Here is an 18,273-nt window from a genome sequence, read left to right as displayed (position 1 = left end):
CCCCCTAAAGAATAACCGCCTGAGGAAACATGCCTTCGAGCTGAAGATGAACGAGGTTACGTACTTCGTGCTGGCCGCGGAGAGCGAGCAGGACATGGAGGAGTGGATTAGCACGTTGACCCGCATCTTACAGATCAGTCCCCACGACGGTCCGGCTCCTGACCGCAAGAGTCTGGATCTCACCGACCACCGGCAGGGTGAGGCTGATTCTGTTTTTGTATTTAAGGATACACAAAGTCTACCTACGATGGATGTAAAGAGATGCTGAACTGAAAACCAGTTGGAGAGAGCAAAGGGGATGGAAACACAAATGGTAATTTAGAAGAGAAAGGGGTATTTAAAGAGAGACGAAGAGGAAATTTTAGCATAACTCCAACACATGTATAAATTATGGTGCCCTTAAGAGAGGAATGATTTTATACTTAGTGTCAGCAAAAATTGTAACCTTTCCCTCTCTGTCTGACTTACTCTAACTAAATAATATCTGCCATCTTGCCACAACCTTAATGGGGAATTTCTCCTTGGTTGGGGCTCAATCAATAGCATCACTCTCAGGAAATGAGGCCTGACACCAACCAGTGACTCCACCTTTGTTTAATGCATCATACCATGTTATTAAAAAACTGAACATGGAAGCAGAAGTCATAAAACTCAACCTTAAGTGCCAGCTCTGTGAGAGCCTGGGCAGGGGACCACCGCCTGTAACTTAACACACACTGACAGAGCATTGAGACTTGGCCCAGTGAAAAGTGGTGGTATGATGTAATAGCGCTCAGCCGTCACGGCTCTGTGGTCTGTTAGCATGCCTCTAAATCAGGCTGCGAGCATGTGGTGACCTACCATTAATGAGCCATTTTGTTCAGCATGGCCTTTGGGAAGAATTGCTCCAGGCACATGGAGGTTATATTTCTGCAGAAGCCTGCCTGGCTTATGATGATAAATACCACAAATGGAGTCATATTTTATTCTGAGATGGATATATGTCCACTGGCTCTTGTTACTGTGTATTTAGTGTACTGCTGAACCTATTTTAGAAAATGGTATATGGCTGCTTAGATAAACTTTCCCATCCACTCAGTGTTGGCAGTCATCACTCATAAACAGTCCTGACTGTGTTTGTTCTCCCTGCAGATGTGTTTGACCTGTCGCTGAGTGACTGCTGTTTGCAGGAGAATGAAGATACTACGACAGAGAACGGCATCAATCCAGAGCTAGCAAAGGTCGGCTGAACTGAAACCTCTTTTTCATTTTCAAAAAACAGCTTTTAAGCATTTCTGCTACTCTATTGAAGTTACCATTATCATAATTAATAGTTGATGCATGTAAAGCACACCAGTCAGTGTCTATTTAAAGGTACCCTATGGAGTTGACCATTAGTGGTGCCATGGAGCAATGTTTTGCATCATGCACATGCAAACACACACAAGCATGGTCATGATTCCTGCCGATGGTCTCACACTTCCATTGATCAACAGTCGGTGATGGTAACGCGCAAAGAAACGTAGCAATACATCAGCAAAAGACAGGAAAGCCTGCTGATCAGTGTAAACATGGGTGTAAAACATTGTGTAAACAATGAAATAAATAATACAATAAAATTTGGCTCTGTATATATTTTATGAGGAAGGAAATGCATTTGTCATGTTTTTATAGGCCTCAAGAATACACACTGCATTTTGGTGAGAAACACTGAAAGTAAACATAACTGCCCAAGAAAACTCTGCAGACTACCTCTTAGTCCAAGCCATTAGAACACATTACTCACTAATATCGTAATTCATAATGACCTATTTCTTATTTGCATCAAGTTGTTCTTTGACTGTCTCTTTCTGTCTTTCTTGCCATCTCTTCCATAACAGTATATCTCTGAGACGGATGAAGGAATCCGCTCTGCCAGGAGAGAAGAGAGGCTGAATCTGTTCTCGCTGGACCCTGATACTCCTGTATGTGTAAAGAATTATTAGTTATTTATTTTCTCTCTTTTTACCTTTACATGACTTACATCTTGTTTTCATGCATTGTTGTACTTTAGGACATTAATCATATGTCTATGTTAGTCATGAAGTTGAAGTTTTAACCAGATCTCATCAGTGAAATTCTCTCAATTCTTCCAGATGATTCCAGCTTGGTCCAATAAAATAAAGTAAAGCATGCCTCCAGGTAACAAACTGTGTTTCACTAACCACAGGTTCTGAGGAGCCCGCGGGCCGAACATCCATCAGTTGAGAACGCGGCAGTGCGTCCGTTTGAGGAGAAACTGGGCAGAAGGTTTATGATAACCTGCCGATCACTCAGTCTCATGCTGCAGGGCTGCATCAACGAGAGTGAAACTGGACCGGTCACTAATGTGAGGATTAGAAACATTTGCCTTTTACACTTTTAGACATACTTCAAAGTTGACTGTTAAAATGTCTCTGTAAAATAAATGGTAATGGCACTCAAATCTGTTGATGCTAAAAGCTATTATATGGATTTAATCCAGTGTAGGATTTCTACAAGAATAAGAACAATAGCTCTGGTCATACATTAGCAGCAGTAAAGAAGGGAATTAATGATATGTTCTGAAAGCATGTCGAAGGGTTAGGGTTAAGGTCTTATGCGTAAAGGAACTGAGAATCACTGAGCTGAATCTACTCCACTAGATTGAACCCTTCTTCGTGTCGCTGGCTCTGCTGGATGTACGAGAAGGGAGAAAGGTGTCCGCAGACTTCCACGTAGACCTCAACCACGAGGCAGTGCGTCAGATGCTCGGGGGCTGCAGTAACGGGACAGGTGGTCCGGGGACGGTAGGCGGGGGTCAGGAAAATGGCCTGTGCTCTCCTGCTGAGAGGAAGTCAGGGGACTGTTATCTCAGCCTGGACCTGGAGCACTGGCTATGCTTTCCCAAACAGGTACACGGATGTTAGTCCTGCAGTATGATACTTTCCCTCCATCCTTTACTCCACATTTAACATGTAGAATGACTCTAATATGCCTTCCCAATGCTCCCCATGCAGGCCATCTTCTCTGTGACCAACCCCCACACAGACATAGTGATGGTGGCAAGAGTGGAAAAGGTGCTGATGGGAAATATTGCTTGTGGGACCGAACCTTATATCAAGAACACAGACTCCAGCAAGGTAATTCTCACTGATAGTTCAGACCGCATTAATATTTACATTGCTTGATTTATTTTCTATCATTGGCCAACAACATAGAGCTAAACCTTTTACACTGTCTTATCTCTTGAAGCAAGCTGGGAAAAAATGGCTCATGAAACATGCTGTTTGGGCGTTTATTGTAAGGGAAATGGCCTAATCTACTGAAACAGTTTAATGCGTGACATTTACAAAATGGTTTTCCTGTAAGGCCAGAGTTTATCTTCATCACTGAATGCCAGTCCGGTCAGATAGTGTAGAAAGTAGGTTTTTCCGAAATCCTATCCCAGACATTTCCTGGTTTCCCCACTGGCAGTGCTCCATGTGGTCCTTGTTTAAATGGCTAAGTGAATCACCAGATATTCAACCTGCAGCCGGAGTAACTGTATTAAACAACCTCTGATTTAGTTTGTCACTCTGTCCAGGTCAACTAGGATTTAGGGCTGAAAACTAGGATTTAAAAATATCAGCTGTGGAGTCTTGCTAACATTTCCTTCTGTCCGTCTTTCTCTGCTTGTGTCTTGTACAGACTGTTCAGAAGATTATGAAGTCCAACAAACAGTTCTGTAGTAAACTGGGGAAGTACCGTATGCCGTTTGCCTGGTCCGTCAGGTCAGTGGCCACTCGTTGGACGCTCGGTTGTCTAAACATTTTAAAATGTATCTACCGTGTTCTCTTCAAAGGATCTAATCTTTAACCTAAACTCTTATCTCTTTATAGGTCAGTGTTTAAGGACAACCATGGAGCACTGGACAGAGAGTCTCGTTTCTCACCTCTCTTCAAACAGGAGAGCAACAAGATTTCCACAGATGACCTGATTAAGCTGGTATCTGAGTACAGGAGGTAAGGCATACTGTAGGCTTTACCAATAAAGTAGGTCAATTCTCCATGGCAAGACAAACCGTTCCTATAACATTTTTATGACATGTTATTGTGTATGCAGGGCTGAGAAGACCAGCAAACTGCAGACTATTCCTGGGGCGCTGGACATCGCAGTCGACTATGTTCCATTGGAGCATCCTAGTATGCGATCAGTCATGTTTCCATTCTGCCGTCTGTCTGCCTCCTCCTTCCCTTCTCCTTCTCTGCTCTGTAACACCCTGTAAACTCTTTCTTCTCTGTGCTTTCAGACTGTGTGACATCCTCCTATGTCCCGGTGAAGCCCTTTGAAGAACTGAGCAAACACCAGCCCACTGTGGAGGTGGAGGAGTTTGTCCAAGACACCACCAAGTTCACGCAGCCACACCGCGTCTACAGAAACCACATCTACGTCTACCCTAAACATCTCAAATATGACAGCCAGAAGAGCTTCGCCAAGGTATATCACAGTACTGTTAACAACAAAGCGCAGTTTAAGAGAGGAGCCTGAGTTAAGGTTGTAAAAAGGATCCAAATTTACTAACTGTACAACTGCATACAGCGTGCCTCGTGTTTTTTATATACTTTTATTGTTCACTGGTTTTTGTATGTGGGCAATTGTTAATGTTACAATGGTCCTCTTGTTCACAGGCTCGTAACCTTGCAGTCTATGTGGAGTTCCGCAGCTCAGACGAAGAAGTTGCCAAACCTTTAAAGGTAGAGTGCTATCCAAAAACATGCTGACAGGATATTTATTAGCTTTTATATGACTCCTTTTTCTCCAGTTAAACTTTGTCTATCATGAGAAACTGGCTGAGCATGACTTAATTTTCTTGTTTTTAGTGCATCTATGGAAAGCCGGGAGGTCCAGTTTTCACCACAGCAGCCTGTTCCACAGTTCTGCATCACTCCCAGAACCCCGACTTCTATGATGAGGTGAAGGATCATCACATAAATATCATTAGAACCTGGAAGTGGATTAACTTTAGCTTTAGCAATCTTGAACATGAACAAGAAGATGTTTACTAATAACTTGACAATCTATCATGTTATTGTGTCTCCAGGCGAAGATTGAGCTTCCGACTCAGCTTCATGAAAAGCACCACCTTCTTTTCTCCTTTTACCATGTCACCTGTGACATCAACGCTAAGACGAATGCAAAGAGGAAAGAAACCCTGGAGACCCCAGGTGAGTCTGTGGTAGATCTGGAGCTGTAATTTACTGAAACATTTATTAAGCAGCAGGTTATTTTTGAGGTTGGTTTTGTCCACCATTCACATGTTGTGTTTTGCATTTGTGTGTGCTCTTTTTTAGTGGGTTATTCCTGGCTGCCTCTCCTCAAAGAAGGCCGTCTGTCGTCTCAGGAGTTCAGCATCCCTGTCTCCTGTAACCTGCCGCCTGGATACCTGGCCATCAAGGAGGCCAGCAACACCAAGGTGAGAGGGAGGAAGGAAAGGGAAGTGAAAGAGGGAGGGAGATGGGCACTGGATGTACAAATATTAAAAATACTGATAAATAATAAATCAGAAATTTGTGAGAAAAGAAGGGTATTAATCATTGCAGCTTGTGATAACTTGACTCAAACTTTCTTTTCTTTTTACAGAATGGAGCAGATGTGAAATGGGTCGATGGAGGAAAAGCTATCTTCAAAGTGTCCACCAATGTCGTCTCCACAGTATACACTCAGGTAAGACATCCCATCACCTGGGTGTCTGCAGTCTCCCCTCACTGACACTGTGATAGACTGGCGATGTGTTCAAGGGATGCCCTGCATCTTGCACAGTGAACGCTGGAAAAGGTTACAGCCCCACATGAACCTGAAACCTGAAACAGGATAAGTGGAATAGAAAATGGATGGCTTTCTACCGATTCTTTCATTTTCATTTTAGGAGCTGTTCCATCTCAGCTTTCTCCAGCAGAATTAAAATGAATGAGGTTTGCTTGTTTGGAACTGTAAAATGGACCTAAAATGACCAAATTAAACAAATTATGCAGCATGCAAAAATATTTAAACAAATGCAATTTGAGCCCAAGATGCGCAGTCAGCATTAGTGGATAACTAAGTGGTAACTTCCTCTAATGTGGCACATGAACTGTTTCTGTTTCCAGTTTGCCAGTAGGATGTTTGGACAGAGCAGTCTCTTGATTGGCTGGGTGATGTAAATGGGATCAGCCTATATCTTAATTTCACCTGTGATACTTTATAAAAGACAAATTAAATACACTGATTTATGAAGGACATTTAAAATTGCCTTTACAGACAAGTTAGAGATAGAATAAATCAATGTATAAATACATTTAAAACAAGAAGTTTAAAAAAGCAAATGAATTCACAGACAACCAATGAGCAATAAAGAAAGAATATGAGGTTGTGTTGTCATTTCAAAAAGCTAAGGACAAACATATGTCTTAAGACTTAATGAGTGATTTGCAAAGTGGTGAAGTTCACATTTTAAGATGAACTTTTAGTTAAAGAGGAACCAGTCCACTAAGTCTTATTGCAGATGCTAGCTGCTGATTTTAATGGATTGTTCCCTCTGTGCCAGGACCCCCACCTGAACCGATTCTTCCAGCAGTGCCAGAAGAGAGAGCTGGACCTCTCGCTACCTCCTACCTCCAACTTCCTCAACTGCCTGAAGGTCAGAGAAAAGGCACTATTTCCCCTCGATTTTAATTTATTGTGACTGAGACACGGCCATGTGTCTAATCAGTTCAGCACTTTATGCCAAACATCATTTTGTTTTTTTGTCTCTTGATGATTTATGTTTCTTACATATTTCCACCCTTCTCATCCTCCAACTTCTCCTCCTCTTCCTCCTCCTACACCTCTTTTCCACCCCTCCCCAGGGTCTGCTCAGTATGGAGAGAATCCCAGTGATCATCCGATTTCTGCCAGTGCTCTTCAACCAGCTGTTCAAGGTCCTGACTCAGAATGACAACGACGAGGTCACGACTGCCACCACCAGGTAGGCCGTGGTACTACAATGTCCATAACAACTGGGTAGACATCAGGGTGGGGGCTCAGTGGATGTAGTAAAGCACACAGTGAGGAAAGCACATAGTTTAAAACACCATATCCTATTTTTATTGCTTATTTACGACTTTTTATTTTTGGTTTTTAAAGTTTGATTAATCCAGTATTGTAATAATTTAACTGTTCTGCCAGCTGTTGAAGAGAGAGACAAAAAGAGAAAATAGGTCAGTGTCTGACAGATGTTTTCTGTCATTGTTTAAGGAAAAAGGCTATAATTAATAAAACTCTTTGTTGTTGTCTCGTGTCTGCAGAGTTCTGGTCCACATTGTTGCAAAGTGCCATGAAGAAAACTTGGATCACTACCTGCACTCCTATATCAAGGTATAATAACAAAGAGGGTGGTGTGTGTGTGTGTGTGTGTGTGTGTGTGTGTGTGTGTGCTCAGGAAAATCATATGATCATTTTTAAGGCTGTTGTTTTCCATGAAGGAGTGGAATCTCTGCTCATTTTGGGAAAGAAAAATAGAAAAGGGGGGCTTTATGTGTTTGCATATGTGTATGTTTGTGTGTGTGTTTGGACCAACAGGAGTGTGGCGAGGGCCGTGTGCCCAGATCACTGTGCAAACACACACAGAGAAGTAGGGGGAGAAGAAGAAGAAGACGAAATTAAGGATGATTGAGGAGGAGGAAAACAGAAACAGAGGCCATGTTTGTTTAGGGGGAAAATCAGTAAGAGAATTAGAGGAGAGAGCAGGAGAAACCACGAGACCTGTTTCATGTTGGCCACAGTGAAGGGAAACTGCAGCGCTTGAAGAGGCAGTGGCAAAGACGGATGGTGGGAGGGAAGAGGAGAGGACTAGCAGAGCTAATGGAACCAGGGTTGCCATAGTAACAGATTGGCATGATGTTCAGTAGTCGTGGTGCCCAATTTAAACTGCTGAGTATGAGTGTGTGTGTGTGTGTGTGTGTGTGTGTGTGTGTGTGTGTGTGTGTGTGTGTGTGTTCAATGAGAAGTGGGGAAAGAGAGGGGGTTGAATTCACTGTAGCATGAACTGAGGAGTATGCAGTAATATTATCTGAATCAAACCTCACACGTGTTGTGGATTTTTATATACGATATTTTATTCGCCTTATTTCAAGTGCTTTGTTCACATGCATCGATTCAGTATTTGCGAATGTGTGTATTAGTACATATAACAGTTAATTGATTAATTAATCAGCAAGTATTTTGATAATCCATTAATTGTTGAGGTCATTTTTTTCTAGAAAAAATACCGAACATTCCCTAGAGACATTTTAAATTTCATCTTGAGTTGTAGGAAATTGTGCAGACACGTTATGCTATTATTTTATTTTATTTTATTTGTTTACATTTTATAGATCAAGTAATTAATCAGTTAATCTAGAAAATCATTGACATATTGGGACATCCTGGTGGTTGGGACTAGAGCTGCAACTAATGACTCTTTTCATCATCAATGAATCTACCCGATATTTTCTCGATAAATCAATTAATTGTTTGGTCTATGAGACATCCAAAAACAGTAAAAAATGTCCACAATATTCTGGAGTCATTAAATGTCTTGTTTTGTCCGACAAACTGTCCAAAACCCAATAATACTCAATTCACTATAATAAAAGACAAAGAACAGAAGCAAATTCTTTCATTTGAGAACCTGGAAGTGTGAATTCTTTTGATGATGACGATTACGTTTTTTTTTCAATTGAATTGTCAATTAATCGACTAATCATTGCAGCTCTAGTTAGGACCATGAACTGCAACACACCTGGTGTCTGGACGGGAATCTTTGTTGCATGAGATCTTTCTCTACCCTCAGATCCTGTTATCTCTTTACTGTTGCTTTCCAAACAAGACCAAAAATGATCCATCGATAATGAAAATAATTGCTAGTTGCAGCTCTATTATATATTTGTGTCTTTAGCTGACTCCTGCTCTGACTCCTTTTCCCTTCCTCTTTGTGTGTAGTATGTGTTCAAGTCAGAGGCCCACGGCTTCAGGACCGTTCACGAGGAGCTGGCTAAGGGGATGACCTTTGACCTGAAGAGCAACGAGCAGGCAGCAGTCAGGAATGTCCTGAAGGTTCGTCTCTCTCCTCATACCTGCTCTTCTGTTTATGCCTCTGAGGTCCTATAGAAAAGTAAATCAGTGCCTCAAAACAAAATGATGACCTTGATTGACCTTGCTTTGACCTCTCCTGCTTTCAGTTCTCCTGGTTCTTCTTTGAGCTGATTGTAAAGTCCATGGCCCAACATTTAGTGGACTCTGACAAGGTAAAGGTAAGGTGACATACTCTACTTCGAGTGTCTCATTCCTGAAAACATCACATTTTTTAACCACGTGTTATTCTTGTTCAGTAAAGTTCCTTTTCATTTGTATAATCTGACCTGGGACACAGTGCATGTTTAATTTATGCTGACTCCGTGTTCCTACAGCTTCCGAGGCCCCAGCGCTTCCCTTCATCCTACCTGAGCCGCGTGGAGACCCTGGTGGAGACGGTGTCCGAACACATCTTCTGGAAAAACAAAGACCTGGCAGAAGAGACACGTAGTGCCAACTTAGCTGTGGCAGCTTTTGTCAAGGTGGGAGCGAAATGTGGATTTTAAATTATAATGTTAAATGAAACATTGACGCTGTGGGACACAGTCAAGCATGAGTACATGTGAAGGGAACATAATGTGCTATTAAGCTTACTGTATATTGCTCTGGGAGGGATCGATACAAACTGTGTCTGCAAATGAAAATAGTTTCCAGTTATAACTGTTGCCTATTGATTACTCCATCTGTGTTAAATTATCTCTCTGTCTTATTAGCTGATGTTGGGTCTGATCTCTTGTCTCTGTCTGTCTCTTTGCAGCGTTGCTTTACCCTCATGGACAGAGGCTTCACATTCAAACTGATTAGCAACTACATAAACATGATCACTGCAACTGACAGCAAGGTAAAAAAAAAAAAAGAAAATAATTGATTTCAGGGAAACAGTATGTATTAGTAAAAATGAGCCCCTTTGACTTTATAGATATACAATGCAATACTCTTTTTGTGTCTGGTAGGTTTTGTGTGAGCTGAAATTTGAATTCTTGAGAGAGGTGTGTAACCACGAACACTACATCCCTCTCAGCCTGCCCTTACCGTCTGCTCGCATCACAGGTGAGAGAGCCCAGGTCGAACTCTGTAGTTCAGTGACACCAGTGTTAATGTGGTAACTGTCATACATCGAGTAGCTCCCACTCTCATTTGTCTATTAACACTCTGTCTTTCCTCTCTTTCTCTTTCTGTCATTTCCTCTGACTGTTTGTCCATGTCAGACCATGCATCCCCAGAGCCACAAAGTACTCATGGTAAATATGTTCACTCATTCCTTTGTAATGTTGTATGTGTGGCAGAGTGTGTGCTACGGTGGTGTGACGTTAATGACATTCATGGAAAATTGGCTCGTCAAAATTATTTGCTCACTGTAACCAGATTTTTATTTGTAAATGGATTAATTAAGTCCCAGATGGAAAGCAAATATTGGCATTATTTAAATAACGTGCAGCTCAGTTAATTTTCCACTTAAAATGTAAATCTTTTATGCTGTCTCTCCTCAGTGTCAGTGCCCGAGTACAACCTGACTGGAGAGTTCTGCAGGAAGCACTTCCTGACCGGCCTGTTGCTACGGGAACTGGGGCTGGCCCTCCAGGACGAGCAGGACCTGAGACACCTCGCCTTGGCCACCCTGAAGACTCTAATGGCCAAACACTCTCTGGATGCACGCTATGCCACCAAGGTAGCCAGAACACATGTTTACATGGGGAGAAACTAAAAGGCATGAACAATGAGTCATGAGCTCACTGCAGAAATTCTTCCTGTGTGACTCATTCAAACACACACACACACACACACACACACACACACACTGACATGTGATTGTTTGTAGCAGCTGCGAGCGGCAGAGAAGATGCCTTAATGAATGCTGGGAAGTATCCAGATTAGACCGAGTCAGTAATCTGCCCTCTGTTAAACACTACCAAATATTGCCAACCACAACACAACAGCAGGGCTGTAGTCAGACAGTCAAAACCAAATGTGTGCAGAGGCCAAATATAAGCATGTTTCCAAAACAACCACAACATTTCTTGGCAGGATATTAGATTAGATATTATGGAATTGCATTGACATTTTCTGTGGATTACCCAAAGACAGTAGCGATATAGACCATCAAATCTTAAATACATTAATGAAGTAGTAATGAACTCTCCAGGGGCACATTGTAAGTGCAGTTTTATTTTTATTCTATAACCCTTTCCAGGCTAAGGGGACTTTGAGTGGCTTTGCAAACATATCAAATCTATCTTGACTAGCTTTCTAAATCAGAGACCATGTTGACTTGTCGGGGTGTTACAAAATAATGTCACCGGCTATAGAATGTGCAGATTTGTTTTTTAATGCGATACCCCTTTCGTTGGCTGCCTTTTCCAGGAGAAGCAGGCGAGAATTGCATCTCTCTACCTGCCTCTGTATGGCCTGATCCTGGACAACATGCCTCGATTCTTCCTCAGGGACATCTTCCCCATCTACTTCACTTCTAGTGACCAAGTAAGGGACAGATCTTACTGATATCTTTTAAATAATATTTGCTCATAACTGATAAGAAATAACAGCCTGAATTGTAAAATAATAAGACTGGAGGTGGAACAAAAAATATTTTTCCTTTTTAAATAAGTCCTCTCCCCTGTCTGCACCCCTGCCAGGGCTCTCGAGATGACCTCAGTGTGGGAGGGGGAGTGGCTGGAGGGGTGATTCCTGTTACTCGCCATGGCAACTCTGTAGATGCCTCCTTTTCCAAAGAAGTCCTCAACTCCATCACAGGTAGCAGTGTGTGGTGTGCGTGTGTGTAGCTGTCTAGTGTCTATCTAAAAAAGGTGTGAATGAGGACCTTGATGCTGACACCCCCGCCTCCCTCCCTTTCCACCAGCCTTCTCATCCTTGGCAGTTGCCACGGGTAACCAGGCCGACTCTCGGGGCTCTCTGATTAGTGTGGACTCCAACCCTAGCAACAGTGACAGGAACAGTGAGAAGATGGACGGATGTGAGAAGGTGAGAAAGAGAGAAGAGTCAAGAAAGCAGAGAAACAGCCATCACCTTACGGTGTCGCGTCCCATATGGTGTTTATTTCTGACTCTGGAGGAGGAGCAAGCAGATCTGTCAAAAGAACTTAAATTAGATATGTTTGATGTGCATCTTCTTCATTGTGAGTCTTTCATAATCAATTCTACATTATATATTGATTTCTGACTTCCTGTGGCTTCCATTTTATCACACTGCTCTAATACCAACAAGAAAAACTGAGGCTGGGACATCCTGGTGGTCTAGGATTAATCATGTAATTGCAATGTTCAAGTCCAGCCGGGGACCTTTGTTGCATGTCCATCTCTTTTTTTTTCTCACATTTTTGCAGGGAATTGGTAAAACCTTTATTCATGTATTATGTGTTGGCCTAAAAGTAGTAAAATTGAATCTGAAAATACTACATCAGCTTATGAAATACCCATTATATCTAAGTTTCCATCCAGGTTGCTAAAACCCACAAATTCACATAAACAAATACTACTGCCCTGATACTCACAGCATATCTTTGGCTGTATTTCTGTCTGGATGTTTCTTCTTAGTTTGCTCGGCCGCAGTCCCTCATTGGCTACGGTTCTCGTTGTGACAAGCTGGACCAGGCAGAGACCCGCAGCCTCCTCATGTGCTTTTTGCACATCATGAAAACCATATCTGAGGGTAAGAAATCGCTTTTCACAAACGTGTGTTTGGAGGATTCACACAGTCCAGCCCTTGTCGAATTTTGTTTGTAAATGCTATTCATGGGTTATTATATTTAGTACTATACTACGTGTGTTGGTTTCTGACACACTAGATCAACAGAAGCCCAGAAGATTTAGACAACAGTCGTTCTTTTCTGTTACTGAACCACAGATATCTGCACTTTTTTGCAGGTTAAAACACTAATTGTTGGTAACAGTTTGAACTGGGTCTGTTTCAATCCCTCCAGCAGCATCAAAGTTTTCATGCTAGTCTTCTAGAAATCTGCTGTGATGTGTGACATGATGTCTTCTGTCTCCTGTTTCCAGATGTGCTGGTGTCCTACTGGCACCGGGCCATTCACCAGGAGATCTCAGACTTCTTTAACATCCTGGAGTAAGTGCTCTTCTTTCTTCAATGCAGTGTTAGTGTTGTACTTTCCCACTACAGTTACCACAGCTCATTACTAGTGATACTGTGCACAGAGAGAAAACAACATAAGACAAGACAGACAGGGACGGGGACAGGAGAATGAGAGGAGAAGAAGAAAAAGGAAGAGTGGAACCAGAAGGGAACACTTGAAAGTAATGACACAGCAAGAGAGAGAGAAGAAAAACAGACTGTAATTCCAGTGAAAGCTCCCAATCCTCTGAACAGTGCAGCTAATTAACTGTCTGTTTCCTGTTTGTGTCAGCGTCAAGACTGCAACTCTGTTTGATCACATGCACTTTATTTAACCTGCGTTCTTAACTCACAAAACATATAAAAACAAGGAAACCTTCACCCTTCACCCAATATGTTTTTGCAATTTTCTTTTCTTCAGGCTGTGTCTTCAGCACTTCAGGTTTCTCGGAAAACGCCACATAGCCAGGTGAGTGTGTGCTGCTTACTGCTTTCTCTGACAAAGCGGTGGACCGGTTCTCATTCAGATGCATTTATTGTAATGCTGCAGATATGGAAACACCTTATTAACTCAACATACATGCTGCAGCCTAAGGTTGTAACACCCCCCCACTCACTGATACATAATTCATATAATCATGCGCACACATGAATGCACACATGTGCAAATGCAGCCACGCAGACACATGTGCAAACACACACACAAATGAATGAATCAGACACAGTCGGGCAGAAATACTAATATGTTTTCTGCATGCGTGTGCACGCTCAGGGATGAGCTTCAAGAGGGGAAGAGGTAAAAGGAGGGAAGAAAGGGAAGAGAGGGGGAGGTGAAACTCCTGGATCTTGCTGTTGAGAGAGAAGCACTGCTGGATATTGTATTGTAGTAGTTGGCAAGCACAGGATGGGGGCTGTTATTGTGTGTGTATGTGTGTGTGTGTGTGTGTGTGTGTGTGTGTGTGTGTGTGCTCTTACTGGAGCTGAGCCATTGGCACCGCTAGACTCCTCCATCTTCTGGTTCCTCCCAGCTAATTAAATTAGCCCTCTTTTTCCTTTCAGCAATAAGATGCTGAGATGTTAGCCAACAAAAGGCTGGGAGAACACACTGCTTTACTGTGTGCGGAGGCATTAACAGAATAAAGATAGCTGGAAGCCTAGCTAGCGCTCTCAGACGTAGCTGAGCCTGTCTGGGGCTGCTAGCTACTTAACATTCGTCTGTAACACCAGGCCATGGGGGATTCACAGTCTTACGCCTGTGCCTGTCTCAGTGTCTCTCTCTGTTAGCTCTTTGATGCCTGGCTGAGTCAGTGTAGGCACCCATTGACGTTCAGGAGTGATGAATTACGCTAGCAGTGTGTAGCCAGCCAGCAAGCCACAGGAAATCGGCCAGCATATCAGAGAACAATTCAGTCATTGAAGCGCCTGAAAATCAAATTTGAACACATTTGATTGACAGTAGCAGCATAAGCAAACAACCCCACAACTGTCCTCAGTTTGTTTAAAATGTTGCTAAATCCTGATTGCCACATGGACGTACATGACATCACCATTTTCTAACTAAGCCCCGCCCACTTCAAAGTGGTGAGAAGAGCACAGGCAAAAAAAAAACAAAACTGAAATCTATAATGTAAAATAACCAAAGTTGGTCCAAATTTGGCTGTAACATGTGTGTTCTTGTATGGTTTCAACACTCGTAAGAAGCTCACTGAGAAAATAGGTTGTCAGGGTCTTGAAGTTAACCAGCGATGCTGCAGTTTAATGCCAGACATTCTTCTAACGTATCCTGTTGCTGTCTGTGTTGATGCAGGGAGCCTCACTTCCTTAACTCGAGGCATATTTTAGACTTAAGCTAAGACACAGACACACTCATGCACATGCACAATACACACTACATACGCAAAACACAAAGAGAGACACAAAGAAATAATTGTAATGTTTTCTCCATGTTCGACCTTGCTATTGTGGTCTCCCCACCACACTGCATGCCTCATGCCCCCCCCCTCTCTGTGCACGCTGCCGCTGTTAATGGATTGTCAGTGTCACATTATTGATGTTCTGTTCCATCAAGTCACCCTTTCTGTGTTGACATAAATGGTAAATAAACAGGAAATGTACGCTGGTGCTAGTTTTGTTTGCTCTTTACATCCTTCAACACCTTTGCCTCATTGATGTTGCATGTCGACCTTGTGCCCACCATGTCTCCGCTGCCTGCCTCATGACTGGCTGGGCTTCACCTGCTGCTTGGCTTGATTGAGTTTCCTTAATGGGCTCCGAGGCCGTTGTGTTGATTGGCTTACACATAAGTTGTTTCGTCTTTCTTTTGGCTAGCCGTGGCACCATTTGCCTTGCAGTTGTTTTCCTGATAGAGCCTCATTTAAGCGTCATAAGAACGTGATACGTTAAACATCTGTTTGTTGAAATCCGATTACTAAGCTCATTTTTGCTGCAGCTTAACTGTCTTTTGGTTTCATCACATCTGTACATCTTAATCTCCACTGTTTTACATTAATGCTGACCCCGAGCCTCTACCCTCCACTAACACTCAACCAAGAGTTGATGTGACATTTACACAATATTATACTAATGGCAAACTAAAACCATTGACTCTGCTACGCCACTAACCTTTCCATCTGGCTGACCTCCCTCTCTATATGAGCTGTTTGATGTTTCTCTCTGACTCTTACCGCTCTCATCGCTCCAAGGTCAAATTGGAGTTCCTGTATGCTTTCAGCATTTCATTTAGCCTTACAGGAATACAATGTGACCTAGTTGCTATAACAAGGTCACAGAAGTGCAAAAATAGTGCTGTTTTTTTGTGTTTATTTACACTCTAAGGTCAATTTTTATTGAGCAACTATTAGCACGCCACACATAGTTAACATAACTGACTAATGATGATAATGATGGACACTAAACAATGACGGTCTCAACTAAACTAACTAATGTTAGCTTTGATGTGATTGGCTCGTGAACAGGAAGCTAGCAGCGGCACTAAAGCTGGCCCAGTCCACCCAGGCCAATGGCACCCTGAAGGGCTCTAACCACCCCTCTCAACCCTCAAGCCTCTTCCCACAATGGTAATCACCCTCCACCAGGAAAACACCTCAGCCACGATGACCGAGCTAAACTGTTTAAAGATACTGAGTCTTTGGATGCTGAAATTGTTCTTAATGCTAATGATGTCTGGTGATAAACTAGAAAGAAACTCCAGACCATTTAAATACTAAACACTTTAGATAAATACATCCTTGTCCTGTGTATATTCATCTTTGACATGACCACTGTGTGTTTCCATGTTATAGACTGTGACTGTGTTCTCAGCATGCCCCTCCTCATACCTGCAGTGTTTTGTGTGATTTGCCAGTCTCTGTCTCTGTACTCCCATGTGTTAATAGACTCCCAATAACAGCATGTCCTTTGGACATGGATGCCATTTATATTTGCCAACTAATATGTGCAATATCTCTAGAGATGGTTGATCTAAACTTGGTACTAGGTTTAGTAGTACATTTGCTGCAGCGTAATTTAAACAAGTATTAAATAATACGTGTGAGTGCTGTGATTGACACTAGCTGCTGATCCCTGCTGTCGCCTCCAGGATGGCATCATCTGGAGGGGAAGGTCACCGACATGCTCGCTCCCAAACTATGCCCATCATCAGGGGCAAGAATGCTCTCACCAACCCCAAGCTGCTGCAGATGATGGAGACAGGTAACACACACACACACACATTCATATTTTGACTGAGATGAATACAAAGTTACTGAGATGGATTTGAGTTATTCATATATCTGATTCCAGATGGGAATATTCAGGATGGGGACACCCTGAGTCCCACAGATATCGAGGCGAACTTGTCCACTGAGGTGTCCCTTACTGTGCTGGATGTACTAGAGCTCTTTGTTCACCATCACAAGGTCTGTGGTCCTTTCATAGTTTACAACCTGAAACTAGATCTATTTTAATGTATGCTATGTGCTGTATATACAGTATATATTGTGTACTTCAGATATGTGAAACCTCTGAATATTCAAGTATGTAATAATTAATATTATGTTAAACCTGAGCTCTGAGCTGTGTGGCTTTGGCACCTTTATTTTAAAGGTTGTATGTCACATCATAAGTCTTTTTTTTATATTCCTCTGGCTCTACTCTCTTTTAGTCAATTTTATTTAAATAGCCTAATATCAAAATATCAAGGGGCTTTACAATTTGCACATAACAAGACACCATCTGTCCTTAGACCCTGGATTCTTGGAATTCTTCTGGAAAAACTCCCCCAAAAAATCCTTTTAACAGGGAAAAATGGAGGAAATGTCAGAAAGACCAGCAGAGGAGGGGTCCATCTTCTAGGACAGACAGGCATGCAATATATCAATATAATAAATTTACAGTATCAACAATCGTGATGACTAAATTATAAATAGATTGTAACATATAAGTCAGAATGGGTCCGGGAGGACGTTGAGCAACTTCAGGTGTCGCCAAACAGATAAGACCTGAGCCACAGGACCTCCTCTCCACCATGGAAACCTGGAAGAGGACAGACTACACAAAGAGGCCTCATATTACTCTCCCCTTCAAAAATCAAATAATACATTTTCATTAATTTGACTATTTGACTGTAACTAAAGCCAAAACAAATCTACGTTTTTGTCCAAATTTAAATTTTCATGTTGTGTATCCTCCAGAATGAATTGAAATGTAATTCATGCACACATGCTCATTCTAAAGCCAGTGACACTCTATTGCCACCTGGTGGCTAGGAAAATCTCTTTGAAAACTGTATGCTTTGAAGTATAAGATAGTCTTTGCATTAAACAGAAATGAGAAAAAAATTTGATGTTGAAACTTCGATAATAAAATGTGTTTCTGCTTTTTTCTTCATCCATACAGAAGCAGCTGTTGTTGGACGATGGACAAAATGCACTGATGAAGAAGGTGCTGGACACCTACTTGCTCTTCTTTCAGATCAACCAATCGACCGCCACTCTACGGCATATCTTCGCTGCACTCAGGCTCTTTGTACAAAAGGTCCAGCAAACTTCATGTAAACATATAACATAAAATACCTGAAGATCCCAACTGTTATGCTAA

The 18,273-nt window shown here is 42.1% G+C and overlaps 1 protein-coding gene across 2 annotated transcripts in view; it reads left to right on the top strand.

The window, feature by feature from the left end:
- dock10 (dedicator of cytokinesis 10) overlaps positions 1-18,273 on the top strand; it is a 42,557-nt gene that overhangs the window by 16,995 nt on the left and 7,289 nt on the right. For both annotated transcript variants that reach the window (XM_070906255.1, XM_070906254.1), the window contains exons 8-42: positions 11-197; positions 1,132-1,220; positions 1,860-1,943; positions 2,189-2,347; positions 2,643-2,891; positions 2,997-3,119; positions 3,667-3,749; positions 3,858-3,980; positions 4,081-4,160; positions 4,268-4,455; positions 4,647-4,712; positions 4,839-4,931; positions 5,060-5,183; positions 5,310-5,431; positions 5,599-5,682; positions 6,542-6,634; positions 6,843-6,961; positions 7,281-7,350; positions 8,956-9,069; positions 9,195-9,266; positions 9,423-9,569; positions 9,845-9,928; positions 10,041-10,137; positions 10,296-10,328; positions 10,578-10,756; positions 11,449-11,565; positions 11,721-11,838; positions 11,945-12,066; positions 12,639-12,753; positions 13,104-13,170; positions 13,598-13,645; positions 16,152-16,253; positions 16,775-16,887; positions 16,978-17,093; positions 18,073-18,210. In XM_070906255.1, coding sequence (XP_070762356.1) covers positions 11-197; positions 1,132-1,220; positions 1,860-1,943; positions 2,189-2,347; positions 2,643-2,891; positions 2,997-3,119; positions 3,667-3,749; positions 3,858-3,980; positions 4,081-4,160; positions 4,268-4,455; positions 4,647-4,712; positions 4,839-4,931; positions 5,060-5,183; positions 5,310-5,431; positions 5,599-5,682; positions 6,542-6,634; positions 6,843-6,961; positions 7,281-7,350; positions 8,956-9,069; positions 9,195-9,266; positions 9,423-9,569; positions 9,845-9,928; positions 10,041-10,137; positions 10,296-10,328; positions 10,578-10,756; positions 11,449-11,565; positions 11,721-11,838; positions 11,945-12,066; positions 12,639-12,753; positions 13,104-13,170; positions 13,598-13,645; positions 16,152-16,253; positions 16,775-16,887; positions 16,978-17,093; positions 18,073-18,210 — 3,918 coding nt within the window. The remainder of the gene's footprint in view (positions 1-10; positions 198-1,131; positions 1,221-1,859; positions 1,944-2,188; positions 2,348-2,642; positions 2,892-2,996; positions 3,120-3,666; positions 3,750-3,857; positions 3,981-4,080; positions 4,161-4,267; positions 4,456-4,646; positions 4,713-4,838; positions 4,932-5,059; positions 5,184-5,309; positions 5,432-5,598; positions 5,683-6,541; positions 6,635-6,842; positions 6,962-7,280; positions 7,351-8,955; positions 9,070-9,194; positions 9,267-9,422; positions 9,570-9,844; positions 9,929-10,040; positions 10,138-10,295; positions 10,329-10,577; positions 10,757-11,448; positions 11,566-11,720; positions 11,839-11,944; positions 12,067-12,638; positions 12,754-13,103; positions 13,171-13,597; positions 13,646-16,151; positions 16,254-16,774; positions 16,888-16,977; positions 17,094-18,072; positions 18,211-18,273) is intronic.

This window comes from Enoplosus armatus, chromosome 5 (assembly GCF_043641665.1).
Source record: "Enoplosus armatus isolate fEnoArm2 chromosome 5, fEnoArm2.hap1, whole genome shotgun sequence".
NCBI lineage: Eukaryota > Metazoa > Chordata > Actinopteri > Centrarchiformes > Enoplosidae > Enoplosus > Enoplosus armatus.
Note: the sequence above shows the minus strand (reverse complement) of the source record. Positions and strands in the feature narration are given on the sequence as shown.